Raw genomic sequence first — 18,415 nt, 5'->3', positions numbered from 1 at the left:
GTGTGTTGGGCTGGAGCTTCCTATGGAACACTGCTGTGAGACCATTACAGCCCATTGCATTACCTTCCATTTCCCCCTTGAGGGTTTCATCATCTCCCAGAGCTGCTGGAGACCTGGTCTACATTCCAACAAAATAAGCAAAAGAGGTCTGTTACCCTGCAGGTAGCCCTGTTTTTTTATTTTCTCTGGATTGCATCTGCCAGGCATTGGATATTTGTGCTTATGTGATGAGAGGCAGAAGGTGTGTGACAGCCAGCATGCCACAGGCCTCCTGGCTGCTTTTATACCATCAGATTTAACACCATTCATCGTCCTGGCTGCTTGTCAGAGGTGGAGTAGCTCTGCTTTCAATTTGATTTCAAACGGGAGCATTCTGTTTTTCCATGTCTGAATGCAGTCAGTGCTTCCTCCCGCCTCAGTAGGATGGGGAGAGCGGAAACAAAAGGCAAAACCTATGGGTTGAGATAAAAACAGTTTAACAGGACAGAAAAGGAAGGAAATTAGTAAGCATCACGGTGCGTACTCACTATATCCTTTTTCAAGCAGAGGAATTCTTACTTCTAATGGATGAGCTACTGCTCTGTACTGGTGGGAAGGAAGATAGATTCTCTCTGAGTTGCTGAAGCTCTTGGGAATGTTTGTCCACAGCCAACACACAGAAGGGAGATTTTCTTTGTGTTGTTGAGGCATGACAGCTGTGTCATCCACCTTTGGCTTCTCTCTGTGTTTCCAGGCCATTGGTGCCAGTGAGTTGGGTTGGTAGGCATCTGAATCTTGGGATGGCTGCTCGTTGACCAGGTCAAAATCACACATCTCCTCCAGAACAGCCAATTCCCTCTGGTACCAGGCACCTTTCTCCACAGGTATTCATTTGTTTGGGAAACACAACAGGTATTCCTTGAAGGCATATCTCCCCTTCGTGGCTGACAAGAGTCGCCTCCGTAGGCAGAATGTTTGTGCCCTTTTTCTGGTCTCTTTTATCTGTTCAGTTCAGGTCAGCTGTTCTGGTTCTGTCCCCTCGGCCCCTGTCCCCTCTGTCACATCATGAGAACCTGAGTTCTTTGTTTAGCATAAGCACTGCTCAGCAGTAACTAAAACATCAGCACGTTATCAATGCTGTCCTCATCCTAAATCCAAAGCGCAGCACTATGCAATCTGCTAAGAAGAAAATTAACCCTATCCCAGCCAAACTGGGACGCATCACCTGTCTGCCTGGGTTTGAATCCACTTTCGGTGATCCTGAATGAGGAGAAATTACTGCCTGCCATTAACACTGACTCATCTCATTAATGCTGATCACCCTGGGGAGAGCCATGCCTGCTGCTTGGCCCCTGGCAGGCTGCGAGGTTGCTCTGCTTTGGCAGGGATTCTGCCCTCAGAATCCCCCTGCTCTTTTTTTCTTTGTTTTTTTTTTTTTGCCATCAGATAGAGCACTGTCTTTCTCCACAGTGGCAGTTTGATCCCACAGTGATTATGCAGAACTGGGATAATCATCCTCTCGTTAGACAGTAAGTGAAGGTTTGCTTTTTCTCTTGGATGCATTGCAGAGCGCTCATTATGGGCAGCTGCTGGCTGCCTCGGAGTTTGCACTGCGTTAAGGTGATCACCGGGCAGTTGGTGAGTAACTACAGAGGGTTTACTGACAGACTTCATTATGTACCTTAGCACTCACTGAGCGCGTGTGGTAGAAAGCAGCTGTGATGCCAGGAATCAGAAAGATCTGTGCTGGCTGAATTCATATGGCAAAAACAACCCCTCCAAAGATGAACCCAGTGATGGAAACCAGAGCAGCCAGGCTTTGCAGGCAGTGGTGCCATCTCTTCCTGCTGCTTTCAGTGCTCTTCTTCTGCTGATGAGCTCATTTGTGAAGTGCATGTTGCTGCACAGGTCCCAGCAAAGGCTTTGGCACTTCCAATTTGCTCCATAATCCACTGTTTCTCAGTAGAAACATTGCTTTCAGGGAATTTTTTTCTCCAGCTATTTTTCATTAAAATCCCTTTGCCACCCTTCAGTTCCCTCTTGTCCTTAGAGCATCAATGCCCTCTTGTCCTTAGGAAACTCATTATATTCCTGGCTTCACTGTTAATTCCTTGCAGTCTCCCATTGCTGGGAGAGGTTCTGGTATATCCATCCCTTTCCTCAGGGTGTGCGTTGTTCTGTGAGGTGCCTTCTCATGCCTGAAGGTGCTTTGAGGAGCAGCAACTCATCTCATTTCTAACTAGAAGTTGCAGCCTGCAGTGGCGACCCTTAGCAGAACGGGTTGCAGAATGCTGGGGGACTTCATAAGCCAAGAGCTGAGCAGAGAGAGGTGAGAAATTCAGGCAGAGCAGCTGAGCATTTGCTAATTTTGGTTCTTCCAGTTCACTTGTTAGTCTTGGGTAAGAGAAAATTTGGAGGTGTGTGCTCAGGGTTGTCTGGGACTGTGGTGATGCTGGGAGGAAGGACTCCTGCATGCCACGTGCTTGGAATGTTTCAAGGAGCAGTTCAGCCCTGGGAAACCCAAACAGTTCAGCCCTGGGAAACCCAAACAGTTCAGCCCTGGGAAGGCTGTTGTTAAGCAATGCATCCTGAAAACCCTCCTTGTTTTCTTTCCCTTGGTAGCAGATGAAGCCCAGGCTGTGTAAGATGCGTCATCTGTCCCTTGAGTGCGCAGCCCTCAGCCCCACTCCTGGGTTTCTTTTATATGTTTTCCTGGCCTCTTCCCTAATTTGCATCACAGATCATGAATTAAAAAGGAGAAAGTGTTTCTGATTGGCATGCAGGAGGAGCAGTGGAGATTACAAGCATAGTGTGCACATCTAACTCCTGGGATGTGCTGTAAGAGAGAAGCATTACATCAAGCCTAATCCCAGTGAGCCAAGCTGGTGCTTAAAATAAAGGATAAAGAAGGAAATGGATGAAAAGCCTGTTATCAGGAATAGGCCCACCTGTTTAGATATTTGCAGCTGAACAGTCTGCAAATATCACAGATCTGGGCTTGACTTTCTGGGAGATTTCAGTTTCTCTGTAAGTGAGATGTAGCCTGGGAGCGGACAGGGATGGCTAAACATAAACTGAGTACAGTAACTCCACAAATAGAGTCCAGCCAGAGTAGAGAAGAAAATAAATCATTCCTCCGAAAGGATTGTGCAGGAAAATTAAGGATTGAATCGGCAACACAAATTAACCAGAAGGGTTTGAGTGAATTCGTTAAGGGGAAATGGAGCCTCTTGGAAAGGTAAAGCAATGGAAAAAGGAGTGAGAAGAGGAGGTTTTCTCCTCGTTGAGCTGAGGCTTTCCTGCAGTATTTTCTCACTGAGATGCAGGATGGTGGAGCTGCAAAAAGCAGCAGGAAAATCACTTGGGATGCTCCTTGCTTTCCACTCTGACCTTTCCGGGGGTCAGCTTCATGCTGGTTGTGCTGGGAATGGCTTCTGACAGCTCTGAGCACTTGGAATCTCCGTGTTGGCTTTCATCTGTAGGAACCAAAGAGATGAAAATAGCCCTTTTCAGAGCCCTGTTTTATCCTGGCCCCCTTGGGCTCTCTTTTTCAATTAGGGCTGTTTTATTGGAGGGAGGGGAGGAAGATGGTCATAAATAATCCGTTGCTACATTTGATGATGTTTTTCATCCATGACACAAAGACCGAGTGGCTTGCCGTGGGTTTTGGTACAAGGTGGTGCTTGAGGGAGGTGCTGGAGTGAAATGAGTAATTTGGAGGACTGGTCTATAGGCTGGCAGTATTGCTGTATACAGCCCAGGGTCTGTAAACCCAGGGCAAGGGTCAGCTTGAGCAGCCAGGTGCATTGGGTGAGATGGGGAAAGGAAGAACCTTGCAAAATGCAGCTCCTTTGTGAGGGAGATGTAGGGCTGCCATGGAGGGAGATGGAACCCTGATGGAACCCCATTTTCTATCAGTCACCCTTTGGGTCTGACCCATCAGCTCGCTCATCGTGTTATGTTTTTATCTAGCAGTACACTGGACATTTTTCTTCCTCTGGGATCTCTTCCACCTCCACCTTTTCCTCAGAGTTTCTGATTTTTTCCCTTTGGCATCTGATGCACGGCTCACACTTTTCTCGTAGATCATCGGCCTCGTGATCCTGTGCATTGGGATTTATGCCGAAGTGGAGAGGCAGAAGCACAAAACCTTGGAAGGGATGTTCCTCGCTCCAGCCATCATCCTGCTCCTGCTGGGCTTCACCATGTTCAGCGTCTCCTTTGTCGGCATGGTGGGGAGCCTCAGGGACAACCGGACACTTCTGAAGACAGTAAGGCTGGCGCTGCTGCCGGGTTGGTCTGGTTGGTTTCAAGGAGGGAAATTAACGTATCCTAATGAGTCACTACCATGAATTACAGTAAGGGTGTGCCCCTCAATGCTTTTAGCTCGGCCAGTGGACAGTAATGGGGAAAAGTTATGTGTACAGATTGCAGAGCTGGCAGCCAGTTATCCACATCGTTGGGAAGCTGCTGCCTTCTTCCTGGGGCAGCAAGAATGCCAGCAGAATCATAGAATGGCTTGGATTGGAAGGAGCTCCAAGGATCATCGAGTTCCAACCCCCCTGCTCCAGGCAGAGCCACCAACCTGCAGATCTGGTACAAGACCCCAGCAAGGAGCTGGAGGCTGCAGGAGTTTATAAGCTATGTTATAAGCAAATGCCTGCAAATGGGGACGTAGCTCATCCATCATGCTCAGCCCAGGCTGGCGTCCACTGACAAACTCAGTGACAGCTCAGTTGGTTTTTCAGCTGTGACCAATGCTCTCTCAGTGAGGAAGATGCTTTGGATGAATATTCTGTGCTGGTCTACAGAGCCTTCCTGCTGGTGTGTGTGTGCCTTGCATGCTAATGACCCCCATAACAGCCTCCCCTCCCACTGATTTGAGCTGATTCGCTTATTAAAATCAAACACTGGGAAGCTAGCACTCCCTTCCACTGCCTTGCAATATTGCTTTTAAAAATTGCTCAGCATTTGCATCTCAAATTAATACTGATCGGGAAGCCCGTATTGTCTTTGCTCCCGTGTTACTGGCTGAAAATATCCTTGCTTCCCAATACATCTTGTTTCATGCCACGTGTGGTCGGTGGTGGTTTGCACTGCATTGAGGAGGGGGGCTGGGATGGAAGCTGCTCTGTTGCAGTGTGATATCGTGTGCTCTGCTGGAGAGCTCTGGACCAGTCACCTCCTGACCTATGTTTGAAGGAGTCTCTAAATTAGTGGCCAGCCCAGTCCTGCCCAGGTATTTAATTGTGGTATTTAAGTAGCACCGATAGCTTGCTTGCTAAAAATAATCACAGTTTTCAATTAATTCCCTATCAAATTAATTTTATCTTTCTTTGTGAATTCCACGTTATCCCTGGGCTGACTTATATCTCTAGAACGTAACCCTCTTTTTGCTGTCCACCCAAACAACAGGAAAAGCTCTGTGTTTCTTTATTCCATAAACCCAGATGACATTTTTCTGCCAAAGCTGAAGTCTGTTGCTTGTCGAGTAAATTACATCTTCTTTTTTCCTCCATCTCACTTTTCACTACATGGCATTGTGTTCATCCTATCGAGGATTATTCCAAAGAAGGATAATTACTTCAAATTTCTGATAATATCTTCCTTTCTCTGCTAATACTTCCTTAAGTTTCACGGCTAATATTCTTTTTCTTTGGCTGACTTTAGAAGTGGGAAATTGACACATCAGAGGGTAGGAACTGTCATCCTTGTAGCAACGGGGCCAACAGAAACCCAAGCTCATTAACTGCATTTCACAGCTTGTCAGTCAAATCAATTCTGTAGTGGCACAGCGGAGAAAAAAGTAATCCTGCCCATTTGGGTTGCTTTTGTCTCCCTTTAGATATAACCAGCTTCACGCCTGCTGTGCAGAATAAATAAAGCATGCACAAGTTATCAAGCACAACAACCCTTGCAGCTCTTTTGGCTAGGATGTAAGAAGGGGGATGTTGACTTTGTGCGTTGAAATGCATTGTGAGTTTGGCTTTTTTAGGGTTACTCAAGGCTCCTTGGTCAATTGTTGTTGGCTGCAGAGTGGCACAAATGGCCCAAAGTCACATCAACGATCCCTTTTCTAGCAGCAAATAGGGGCAATGATATTTCTGGCAATGAATCAAGCCGAGTTCCCTGCCTTTGAGCTGAAATGCTGTTTCCTCTACAGATCTATTCAGCTTGATGAGCATCAGCACAAAGAAGATAAGGTGACAGCAGGCTTTCCCAGTGGAGGTGCACTTTACCCAGCAGAAGCTCTTCATACCATTAGCTTACAACACTTCCCTAGTGAGACTGGAAAGACCATTGATGTTAGCATGGTTTTGTGGCACTGAATTAATGCCTTTTTGTGCTTTCACCAACTCATATCAACAAAGCATGTTGGCAGCCCTGGAACTCTCCATTGTTTTTATGTTGGAATTGTGCATCAGTGTTTCTATCCATCATTCAGAAGTGAGTGCTCAGGCCATGAATCTGTGGGAAGTTTACAGCTGCTGAATTTGGAAAGGCTCCTTTCAATTCTTCCTTGGTTGCATTCAGAGAGGACATGGTCTCCCGTGCACCAACCCATTCAGGGTCGCTTTCCTTCTTTCCTTTTGCAGAAATGGTTTCATACCTTTTTTTTTTCTTCCCACATTTCTCCAGGCAGAGCCTTGAAAAGACATTATTCACATTATTCCTTAGTGAACTTTGCAATCAATTGACCTCGGGTGGGAATTTGATGATGCAGGGACCACGGAGAAGGGAGGTCGACCCTGAGCTCCAAAAGCAGGCTCAGGGCAGACCCTGGAGAATGTACAATAAGGCAGAATAAAATGGTGTGTATTGATGATTATGGAAACTCAGTGCATGATCCCCAAAGAGACACGTGGAGATGTGCTGTAGCTGGCTTCAACACACATACCTGCCATTTCCTGGGACCACACACTCACAGTGATGAGCAAAAATATTGCTCTCAACTTAAAATCACTGATAAAACGGAATTGCCTCTACATCAAAAAATATGCCTTGCTCATTCAGAGAGCAGTAAGTTCTTCTCTATTTAGGAGAAAATATTGCTGTGCCCCACGAAAACCCGTCAGCTTGCACCTGAATAGAAACACTAACACACAATTCCAACACGAGCACCATGGGGGGGTCCAGGGTTGGCCAACGTGTTGGGAAGACTTGCACTTAAAAGTGGGTTGGAAGCTTCTGCTTCAGCAGCAAGTTTTCATTTGCTGTTCCAGGCTTGAATAATCGGAAGCTGTCTGATAAAGACAGCCTGCTTCTGTTCTCAGCAAGTTCAGAGCGGTTCAGCAAATTGATTCTAAAATCAGCATTGCTCTCACTCAGCAAGATGGCTGTGGGAGCTGGGTGGGTTTGGTGTAAGGTCTGGAAATGCCATGGGACAGGCTGCTCCCTGCATCTCTTGCACTGGGATAAGCCCAGCTTCTGCAGATTTGCATTTGTTCTATGCAGTGCAAGAGAGAAACAAAAGCTGAAGTAGGAGCAGAATCCAATTTGCCTCCCTTCTTCTGGGGAGCCTTTTGGGTCCCTCTTTTTCTGCCTTGTCACACAGGGCAGGATTTGACTTTGGGGCTGCAGTCTTTGGGTTTACAGGATCAGCTGCTATGTTCACTCTTCTGGACTTCTCAAGTTATATGTATCCATATATGTGTGTGTATATATATAAACATGTATAAATACAGATATATTTATTGATCTATGTGCTGTTTCCAAGTGTAAGCAGTGCCAAGATGTGAAAAGCAAACAGGCAACCACTTGCAGCTTTGACTTTTATTTAATTTGCTTTGTTTTTTTCTTATTATTTTACCTCTGAGGCCAGGGCATGACTTCCAAAGCAGGGCTTGGAGTGTGGCTTTTCCCTTTACAGCTTCTGATGGCATGTGTAAATAGGGAGATTAAATGCTAGCGAATGTCTCCGTTTCAGGTTTGGGAGAGGGGAGCGAATTTGGAGAGGGAGCAAACTCTGTGGGTGGCAATCACAGAGCTATTGTGTGAGTGGAGAATTGTCCTCCCAGCAAGATAAATTCCCCCCTGAAGATAGTCAGATACTACAGTGATTTGAAGCTTTGTGGCCCTCACTGTTTCTGAACAAAAGCAATCAGAGGGGCCGTGTGTGAAGGAGCACTCTGAGATCTGAGCGGGGCTGAGCAGCTGGTTTTGTTCCCAAGCAGATGGAAAAAAAGGGCAAAAATGACACAGAAAACCTCTGTTGCAACGGAGCCCTGCAGAGCATCCCTCTGCCACATCGCCAGCACTAATTCATTACCAACAGCAGCCACTTCAACCAGCAGATGTGAAAACATCAGTGAGTGGCAACTTCCACTCGTTTTTTTCCACATCTGGAAGCACTACGTAAAGCAATTTAAAGGAAGTGGTGCTTGTGGGTGCACTGCTGGCACTCCAACTCCTCATATACTTGATTCAGGCTAATTCCACTTGGTTCCGTGGTTCTTAGTTGGGGCAAAGCATTTGTGTAGGGTACCCGGTTCAGCAATTAACTGTGGGATGCTCAGCTCCAGGCCAGCAAAAAGAAGCAGTGCCTTGAATATCTGCTGTAAAGAAACACTCCTGAGGGCTGCAAGCAGGCACTGCTATCCCTGTGCTATGCTGGGTTAGGTTTGGGGTTTAGAGATAGGGTCAGAGTTAGGGATTAGGGTTACATTTGGGATTAGGGTTAGGATTGAAGTTGGGGTTAGGGTTAGGATTAGAGTTTAGGCAGAGGTGTTAGGGATGGGGTTTAGGGTCTAGGGTTTAAGGTTAGGCTTTGAGCAAGGCAAAAGGTTTGTCCCTGCTGCCGTGGCCATGGCAAGAGGCCCCGCTGCTTGCTTTGTCCCATTGGATGCTGTTTCAAGCAGGGCTGATGCAGATTTCAGAGAAATGGCTGCAAATTTGGATTGCAAAAGATGAAGGTTTGGGGACTCCTCAAAACTAGTGTGAATTTCTAATTGCTACACATAATAACTGAGAGAGCCATGCAGTCACTGGGCTGGCAGCTCTCTGTTGGCCTGGCAGTGCACTGTGTGGGATATTAAACACCACAGCCAGTGGAAGATGGGATAAGTAAATGCTCCTTCTGGTTGCAGCATTACATGAGAAAAGCTGCCACGCAGCTGCATCCAGTGTTGCAACTGCTGGTGCAAGCAGGTCACCAGGACTTTGTCCTCCTTCTTTTTCTCCCTGTAGGTTGAAGGTTAACTGCAGCACGCCTCGTGCAAATCATCACTGCAATCTCCTATTGCTCTTTGCAGCCTGGGATCTGTCTTTGCTTCCTAGGGTTCAAAGCTTGCTGCTCCTTGGGGTGCAGTCTTTGCATCAATAGTGAAGAGCTTCCTTTGGATACCTCAATATCAGCAGCTTTCAGTGGTGTTGGTCAAAACCCTCAGAAGGCAATTCCTGGTAATCAGCACACAAATAGAGCCCACTGGAGAAAGTAATGGAAGAAACTCCCTCCCACAGAGGTTTGTTTGAGGATCTACATACATTTCCTTGCTAAGCCCACTGATTATACAGTGCTCTGATCAGAGGCTCTCTAAACAAAACCACCGCTGGCTTGATTTTTCTGCTTTGCTGCATAGGGAGTGGGGATAAATGAGGGAGCCTGAGGTTTGCATAGCAGCAGTGCTCAGGTTTTCTGGGGAGCTGAGCCCATCACCAGCTCTGGAGCAAACGCTTGGGGTGAAAGGAGCACAGCCTGGATGAGGTGAGGTGGGACAGCATTTGGGGCTGAGCTGCTCTGTGGTTTGGGCTCATCCGCTGCACTCTCAGCAGTGGGGCAGATCTGCAAACGTTCCAACACAACAATCCCAGGAAAATATATAATCAGAAAAAGCTTTGCAAGGGCCTCCCAGCCTTCTTAATTAGTTCTCCTTTGAATCCTTTTTTTTTTGTTTTTTTTTGAATTATCATTATTACAATCATTATCATTTCATTTGACTGAGACAAAGCAGGAACCCCAGGGCAGCAAGAGGAACTTTCTGCAGGCAGTAGTGGCTGATCTCCTTCTTTAAGGGTTAGTCACCACTTGACTGGAGCTCTTTAATCACTGCGATGTGCTTTCAGTGGGGATTTGCTTGGCCCAGGTTTGACTCCAGAGGAAACGAGGGAGCTGGAGCCCTGCAGGAGTGAATGATTCCTTTGCCACACTGATTATTTCCACTTTCACATTCAATTTCTTGCTGTGTCTCCATTTGCTGTCATTCTAGGAGTGGTTGGGGATGGTTTTGCAAGCAACAAAAGGCATGCTTTATTCTTCCCAGAGCTCTTATGTTGAGCATCACCAGCAAACTCCCAGCACGTTGTGTTCTTTTACTTGGTGCTTGCTCTGACTTGTGTCTTGTGCAGGTTTCTTTCTTTTCTAAGCTCATCCCTGTATCATCAACTGCAATAACAACAGCCCTCCTTGCAGTGAATTAGTGGGGCTTCATAAAACCCTCCTTTTGTGTGTTGTTTTTTTTGGGGGGGGGCATGAGTGTGTTGTAGCTCTGCCTGGTGCACTGCAACATCTGTCTTGGTCTCAGAATGGGAGTGGAGGGTTGCAGAATCATAGGATGGCATTGGGTTGAAATGGACCACAGTGCTCATCTGATTCCAACCCCCTGCTCTGTGCAGGGTTGCCAACCACCAGACCAGGCTGCCCAGAGCCACATCCAGCCTGGCCTTGAATGCCTGCATGGCATTCCACAACCTCCTAGGGCAACCTGTTCTAGTTCCAGGTCACAGGACTTTTACGAAGATGGAGGTGATGGCAATCTGGTAGAGACTGAAAGTCTGTAAAAACCCAAATGAGGGAAAGAAATGCTTTTCTGATAGGTGTGGGGAGCAGAGAGGGGCATATTTGGAGAGCTGGCATCTACAGGACAGGGTGCAGGCAGGGCTGTGTATCTGTTGGGTGGACCATGCTGTGTGCTTGGGGCTCTTTGGTCGTCCCAGCCAATTATTTACAAGGCTGCCAGCCCACTGGGATTTGAAAACAGGTTTCTTGGTCATTCAGATGGTGAAGCATGGAGGAAATGTGTATTTCAATTCGAAGCTTGGCAAATGCATGTGTGAAACCCAGTGAGGTGGATGGGCAGAGGGGCAGGAGAGGCAAATTGCATGTCCTGTAACTAAAACACCACTGTTTGCATGAAGCAGCATCCCAGGCCACAGTGACAGAGGGGGTTATTGCTGTTTCTCCATAGTAGAAGGTGCTCTGCAAAGTCTCAGAAGGAATAACCACTTCCCTCTCCAGATGTCCAAAACCAAAGGATTGCTTTGCTGCAGACTCCTGTGTGTGTGACCCCACCTCCCCCCTCCCAGGTTGTGATTCACAAAAAGAGAAGGTAAATTGCATGAGTTTCTTTTAATCTTGGCAATGAATCCAGGCTTTCCATCCCTTGCCAACCTGCTGTTGGTGTTAGCAGATCCCAACCCTTTTCCTGTGTAGGTTTCAGTGGGCTGACTGAGCTCCTTCCCTTGGGAAGCAACTCTAGACATGGACAAAAATAAGATATGGTGACATATTTGTGCGAATGCATAACAGGCCCATTCCAAGGGGGGGATTGAGAGTGCTCACAACAAGGATAAAACATTCCGTGAGGGTGTTTGTATTAAATTGAGACTGAGACTCTCGTATCTCAGGTTGGACGTTAGGAAAAGCTCTGAGAGAGCTGGAATGGGTATGGGGTCACCATCCCTGCAGGTGTTCAGGAGGCATTTAGATGGGCCTTGACATTACTGAGGGAGATACTAGAGATGGGTGGATGGTTGGACTGAGTGGTCTTGGAGGTCCTTTCCACCCCTAGTTGTCCTATGGTTCTGTTCTGTATGGCTCCAGGAGCTCTCTCCCATCCTTGTGGCTGCATCTTTTCCCTTCCACATCCCTGGCAAACAGAGCATTCCTTTACCATCCCAAGTGCCATTCGTGTCACACTCAGGCTCAGCAAATTTGAGCCTCGTGTGGCCACGAGAGTGCTGAGAGCTCAGCAGCACGGAGCAATGCTTCCATCCACAGCTGCAGGCACTTTGTATGGGCTGGATCCCTGCATGGTTTATTCACCCCGAGGCATCCAACCTTCCAGAAATACCCACCCATCCCTGACCCATGGCAATCCTTTCTGCCCTGGTGTGGGTGTATTTAATTGGAGATGGCTGCGTGATGCCCGTGATCTGGAAATTAAATGCTCTGAGCTTTGCACTCTTCTATCAATTCATCCCACGTCTAGAAATGCTTGCTGTGCATCAACTGAGGATTTCAGGTGATCTTTAAGCTTCTGGGAGAGCAAACTTTGCAGCAAGACATCCCACCTGACACACAGAGATGGCAGAAAGACTTGAAGGCTACCAGGGAAGGCGCAGCTGCAGGTGTGTGCAAAGCGACGAGCTTCGTTAAGGGCAGCTGACTGCAGCAAGTGTTAATTTAATGACAACTGAGAATCTTTTCCCTTTGCCAGACAACTTGAGCAAGATAAATTGGTAGCTGAGGGTTTTTTTAAGGCTATTTTTTTCTTCGTGAAGCTTTTGCTTCACACTCTGCAGCTCCTCAGCGCGCTGCTTTTGCTTTGTGATTTTTTTTCCACTTACTTTATGATTATTAATATATTTTTTTCCAGCTTGCTGCAAACCTACAGCAACTCAAGGCAGGGTTAGATGTTGCTTAGGGTGGGTTTTTGCTCAGCCACTGTGCTGCTGGAGTCTTCTTAAGGAAAGTAAAATGCTGTTTTATTCACGCCTGGTCTGGCAGGTAGCAAAGGCTGCGATGCGTTTGTAAGTGGGTGATTGCAGACATTGACAACGTTTTTGCTCTGTCACACGTGTTCCTGTTACTGATGGTTGCTGCAGTCCTTGGGAAAGCAACAACAAAAGGCACTTTCTGCTTTGTCAGTGCAATCAGCCAAGGGTCTGCCTGCTCCATTCAGCCACTGCTTGGTTTTCATTCAGGCTGAACGTCTGCAAGGCTGCAGATGGGGCTTGTGGCTGCTTTCCTTGCCAACCTTCTCTCTGTACTTGATAAGGGAAATGTTGGTCCTTCTGGAGGCACAGTCACACACTGTGTGGTGTCCAGGGGCAGCTGGGCATCACCTGCATGACCCCCCAGGTTTGCACTTTGCCTCTTGGAAGGATTGGCAATCAGCCTCTGCCAGCTTCTCCCTTTCTGTGTCTGTCTTTCTGACTCAGAACTTGCACTTTTCATTCAGTTTCATCCATTCACCCGCTGCTCTCGTGGAAGCAAAGGGTTTAATAGCTGTGAACCTCATCTGATGATGTATTTGAAAGCAGTCATTTTTCTAAACTGCCAGGTACAGCCAACATCCCCTGCACTTATCCAAAATATGTCCACGTTTGTCTATAAACCAGGCGAGACTCCTGGATATGAAATATTAACCTTGATTTCAATATGCATGGAGCAGGCTGGATTACATTACGTGAATCTCAAGGCTTTTTATGCCTTGAGTTGACAAGCTGTGCAGCAGAAACACAGAAAGAGTGGGAGACAAATCGGTGTGCAGCACTCAATGGCCAGAACGTGAGGAAGTCTCAACTGCACCACCCTGGGCTTCCTGCTGGCTCAAATTCCTTTTCCATCGGGTTTGATGCATGCTGTGTTGTCTCTGACTATGGGATGATAGGTGTTTGGTTACGGGATTCCCTGCCTAATTAAACTCGGCCCATTAGAAGCTGATTTAGGTGATGGGAAAAGCGGTGCTGCTTCTCCAGTAGGACTGCAGTGGTTGGCTGTTAGCAAACAAGCACGGTGCACAACTCAGCCAAGGGAGGCTGATGAGAACCCTGCAGTTTGGGGTTTGCACACCAAGCAGGGTGCTGCTGCTGGGGTGCTTTAGTGTCATTGAGCTTGGGAAATAATTTCTGGGCACACGGATCCGTGCAATGTCTGCTTCAATGTCTTGCTAACAAGGCTCTGCTAATAAACCAGGGGACAGAGTGAATATCATGGTAATAATTTACCTCCACTTGCTTTTTTTTTTTTTTTTTCCATTTTTGTTTGGATTTTTAGCTGGTTACCATGGTAACTTTCCACCTTCCTTTTACTGGTGAGTCTCCAAAGCCGCAGAGGAAGGTAATGTTGGGGAGATGGATGCATGTGAGCCAAACAGAGCTTTGCTGTCCATCCTCTGCAAAGTTGGGCACGGTCCCAGATGGAATCTCTCACATAAGACTGAAGCTTTAGGAGCGTGGGCTGCAGGAATAACAAACCTCCCAGCTGAAGTTGCTTGCTTCATCAGGACACCAATTTCCAGATCAGGTGTTTTTTTTGCCACCATCAGTCTGTCAGAGATGTGAGTTACTGCCCTGCTCTGGGGATGGAGAACTTTCCATTGGATGCCTGGCCTGGAAACATCAATGTTCAGCCAAGGCCTGGCATTCCATCATAATAGGTGTTGGCATTTCTCTGCACATCTATATCCACCCAGAGGAAATACTTTCTTCCACTGCATCCATTTTGCCTGTTTACCCACGCAGAACTTAGCCATCCAAATTACATTTGGTTTCTTTTTTGATCCATCCTTCCTTCCTGCCATTCATTCTACTGGGTAGCAAATTTAGGACTGATATCTTTGGAGGAGATTTGGAGCTCCCTGGGGAGATCGTAATGAAATGATCTGATTTCTAAGTGTCTCTGAGCATCTCTTGCTTTCCAGCTCTCCCTCATCACAGCTGAGTGCTGGCAGCGGACGCAGCCTGGCTTGCAGCAGGGCTAATCCTTCTCTGTCTCTTTCCAGTTCTTTTGGGTCCTTCTGGTGATCTTCATCACGGAGCTGCTGTTGATATTCATTGAAATCATCTTTGAAAACAAGGTGAGTGCCATCAGGAGGCTGGAGGAGCTGCTCCTTGGCTTAGCAGAGTGGCAAGCTGCAGCCTATGTGAGCTGGGGGGAGATTTCCTTCTCACCTCATGTCTGCCTATGAGCTGAGAATGGAAGATGTTGGTTGTTCTTGCTCTTCTCACGCTGCACCTTGCTCCTACCACACCAGCAGCTCCCATGCAGACTCCCAGCCAAAAATTCTTGTGCTTCTCATCAAGCTCCCTGTCTCAATTGCATTAACTGCTGACTTGTGTGCGAGGACAGGTTTGAGTTATAGCTGAACCAGCAAGACTGGTAAATACTTCCAATGGAAATATTCCTGGCTGCCCAGCTTCTGCTGAAGAAAGCACACCGTATTCAGTTTTATTTTACTATTGTAATCAATCATACAATTAAATATCAAACCTCAGCCTCGGCTGGAAGGAGGGGTGTGCAGGCCAGGAGAGCAACATCCAAAATATGCACGTAAGGGCTCTAAACAGCAATTCACTTTTGCAGAGACAAATTGATGCTTTCAAACCTTCAAAAGCTGATGGGCTCAGGCTGGGTTTGGGATTCAGGCACTTGGTGAGACCCAAAGTGGAAGGGGAGGAGGATGAATGGATGCTGCAGCCAGCTCTGTCCAGCAGCTCTCCAAAAACCTCCAATCCTGGGGAGCTGTCAGGGCACCAGTGGGGAGATGTGACTCTATAAGGAAATTTAGAGCACTTGAGTCCTTCCCATGTAAAGGAAATCAATATGTGCTGGCATGGCACGTGCTGGCTGTATTTTCATAGAAAATGGCACCAAATCGCTGACTTTGCTCCTTCTCTCCACCCTTGTTCCCCTGTACTGATGCTCAGCACCGCCCTGTGCAGCAGGAGAGGGGATCACAGCTTTGCAGGAAAACTCAGGGGATGAATCAAACCATTAGTGCATAAATCATCCCCTAATTTAAATCTAATGTGTAATTTGGAAATCAGACAGCGGGGCGGAGGGAAAAGAGACCCAACAAGTGATGAACCACCCGACCTAAAATTGTGAGGAGGCACAAATCTGCATTTGGAGCAATGCTTGTCAAGCTAATCAAGGAGATTTAATTGGGTTTTGTATTAAATAAGTAGGGGGAGCTGAGGAGGAATGAGCACAGTGGTCTTGCACTGCTGAGTATTGAGCACAACTGAGTATTGAGCGCAACAATCTTGCACAACTGAGTATTGCACTCTGTTGATATGCAGATGGTTTGGGGGATTATTGCACATTCAGTGCCCTCCCTGCAGCGTTATCTCCAGAACTTGGAGCTGAGATCTCATTTGGGATGCTGGGATCGTATGGGAAGATGATGGGATTGAAGGGTGAGCCCATGTGGGGAGGAAAGAAACAGGGAGCAGCAGAACCCAGGTTTGCCTGTCGTGTTGGGAAAGCTATGGAGCAATGTTTGAATCAGTGTTCACAGGAGTGGTTTCTGAAAGGCTTTTTCAGTTCCTCTACCTGATCCCTCACTGTCGGCAGGCTTTGTTTCCCACTCTGACATGCCTTCATTTTCTTCTTTTTTCTTCTCTTCCCCATCTTCATCTCCCTGCTCCCAGTTTGCCCAACCCCTAATTTTCATGTCAGTGAATTATGAAGAACAACGTTCTTTTTCTCCTCTCATCCCTCACTTCTAACTCAGAAAACGTTCCCTTTTCCTCCATTAGCATTTCTGCCTGGCCCTTTTTCAGGAGCAAAGTGGCAAACCCACGCCAGGCTTGGCATAGCTCATTTGGAGGCTCTGCTCCCAGCTCACAAATAATCTTCCCATGCATCTGTGAAATGCATTTTCCATTTGGTTAGCATTTAATTTGAAGCATCAAAGCTCCCTCAGAGATGCAGGCAGCTTGCAGAGCTGCTCCATGGACACGGCTGCATCACTGGAAGGTTTGTTGGGATTGGTGGTGATTGTGGGCTCTGATGAGGGCTCTGCTCCCATGTGCAGCCCATCAGAGGGTGCTGTTGGCTATCAGAGGCTGTTTTGCCTCTTCCAGATGCAGAGCACCCCCCACCAGGGGTTAAAGCTACGTCAGAGATGAGGTTGGAGGTCTATAGGGAGCTGTCAAGAAGTCGTCACCCTAATAATTCAATTGGATGTGCAGCACATAGAAAAACTCAGGTGGGTGAAGGATGCTGGGTGCAGCTATGAGAGATCAAAAATGATGAGTTATGCCCCAAAAGGGTTGGGACAGCAAGTTAGATTCTCATTCTAGTGACAGCCAGCAATGCTATGCTATGAAAGGATTTCTCTGCATGATTTTCATAGTCTGTGATATTTTGCTGTTGTCTGTTCCAAGTGTGAGATGTGTTCATGTTTCTCCTGTCCCCAGATGAATGCAGTTTTGCACTCCAACATTCAGGAGGGCATTCGCCACTATTATGACGACCTTGACTTCAAGAACATCTTGGATTTTGTCCAAGAAAAGGTTTGGCTTTGGAAGAAGGGTGGCATAAGGGGGGATGGGGCTCGTGGAGCTTTGCAAGCATGCAGTGCTGTGAATGGGAAGCATAACGAGTGGTTCGCTCTGTGCCTCGCTGAAGGAGAAGCACACTGCTGGCTCTGATTTGATTTACCATCAACCAGAACCCACAGATCCCTTTCCCCAGGCCTCTCATCCCCCAGTCTGCACATGTATCCGTCCCAGCAGCAGAATTTGCCACTGCCCATGTTAACCTTCATGCGGTTGCCCTCCAGTTGCCCTCTTGTTTTTGGCAAGCACCTTCTCCTGGTGTGTGCAATGAAAACATCCTTCAGTTCTATGCTATGTTATGGACACCGAGATATTTGTATTTCCCATAGCTAATAGAAAGTCAGCACCCAATTCCTGAAGGCTCTTTGGTCATTATTCCAAACTGCAGGGGAACAGCTGAAGAATGAAGTAAGACGTGTAAAAGCCTCTTCAAGACCGCAGCAACCCCCAGGTGGGCTGCCTTAGATAACTGTTTCTGAGATGTGTCACTGAGCCACTTGACTTGATGGGAAAACTGCCAAGAATTTCTTTTCTCCTGGTAACTGGGAGGAAAGAAGGGTCCCTGGCTTTCCACGGGCAGCACTGTGAGCGAGCTGCCCCAAGGACTTGCAAGAGCAGTGCTCATCTGCACCCAGTCCTGTTTTGGAGCTTGGCCATTCTGCAGCAGCTTCTTTAATTGTGTGGCTGTGCATCTATTAAGCATGGCATCTAATGCTTAGAGGCTGCCACGGCTTGGCAGCATCTGTCTCCTGTTCTCAGGCCAACCTTCAGATTGATAAACTGCTCTCCTTGCAGCTATCACTTCTTTTTGAACCAAACTTACTGTGCCTTGGCTGCTGTTGCCTCATATTTCATGCACTGTGTAGCTTTCTTGAGATTTCTGCTGATCACGCACTGTATCAAATTAAAATGTCTTCCTTGTCCCTATTTCCCATTGTTCCTCCCCTCCATCTTAAAAAACCCGAGGTGGCTGTGCTTCGGAGCGATGATCATAGAATCATAGAATCCTTAGAGTTGGAAAGGACCTTGAAGGGTCATCAGGTGCAACTGCCCTGCAGTGCACAGGGATGTGGAGCATCTCTCCAAATGAACTGAACATCCAAACAGGGAGGGATCAGTCCCTGACGCAGGACCTTCCAGACACAGCCCC

General features: G+C 47.3%; 1 protein-coding gene across 3 annotated transcripts in view; it reads left to right on the top strand.

The window, feature by feature from the left end:
* LOC128071850 (tetraspanin-15-like) overlaps positions 1–18,415 on the top strand; it is a 37,482-nt gene that overhangs the window by 2,424 nt on the left and 16,643 nt on the right. For 2 of the 3 annotated variants that reach the window (XM_052664970.1, XM_052664971.1), the window contains exons 2-4: positions 4,065–4,250; positions 14,703–14,777; positions 17,125–17,220. In XM_052664970.1, coding sequence (XP_052520930.1) covers positions 4,065–4,250; positions 14,703–14,777; positions 17,125–17,220 — 357 coding nt within the window. The remainder of the gene's footprint in view (positions 1–4,064; positions 4,251–14,702; positions 14,778–17,124; positions 17,221–18,415) is intronic. The other variant, XM_052664972.1, reaches the window with a different exon arrangement.

This window comes from Tympanuchus pallidicinctus, unplaced genomic scaffold, assembly GCF_026119805.1.
Source record: "Tympanuchus pallidicinctus isolate F22 unplaced genomic scaffold, pur_lepc_1.0 scaffold60, whole genome shotgun sequence".
Classification (NCBI taxonomy): domain Eukaryota; kingdom Metazoa; phylum Chordata; class Aves; order Galliformes; family Phasianidae; genus Tympanuchus; species Tympanuchus pallidicinctus.
Note: the sequence above shows the minus strand (reverse complement) of the source record. Positions and strands in the feature narration are given on the sequence as shown.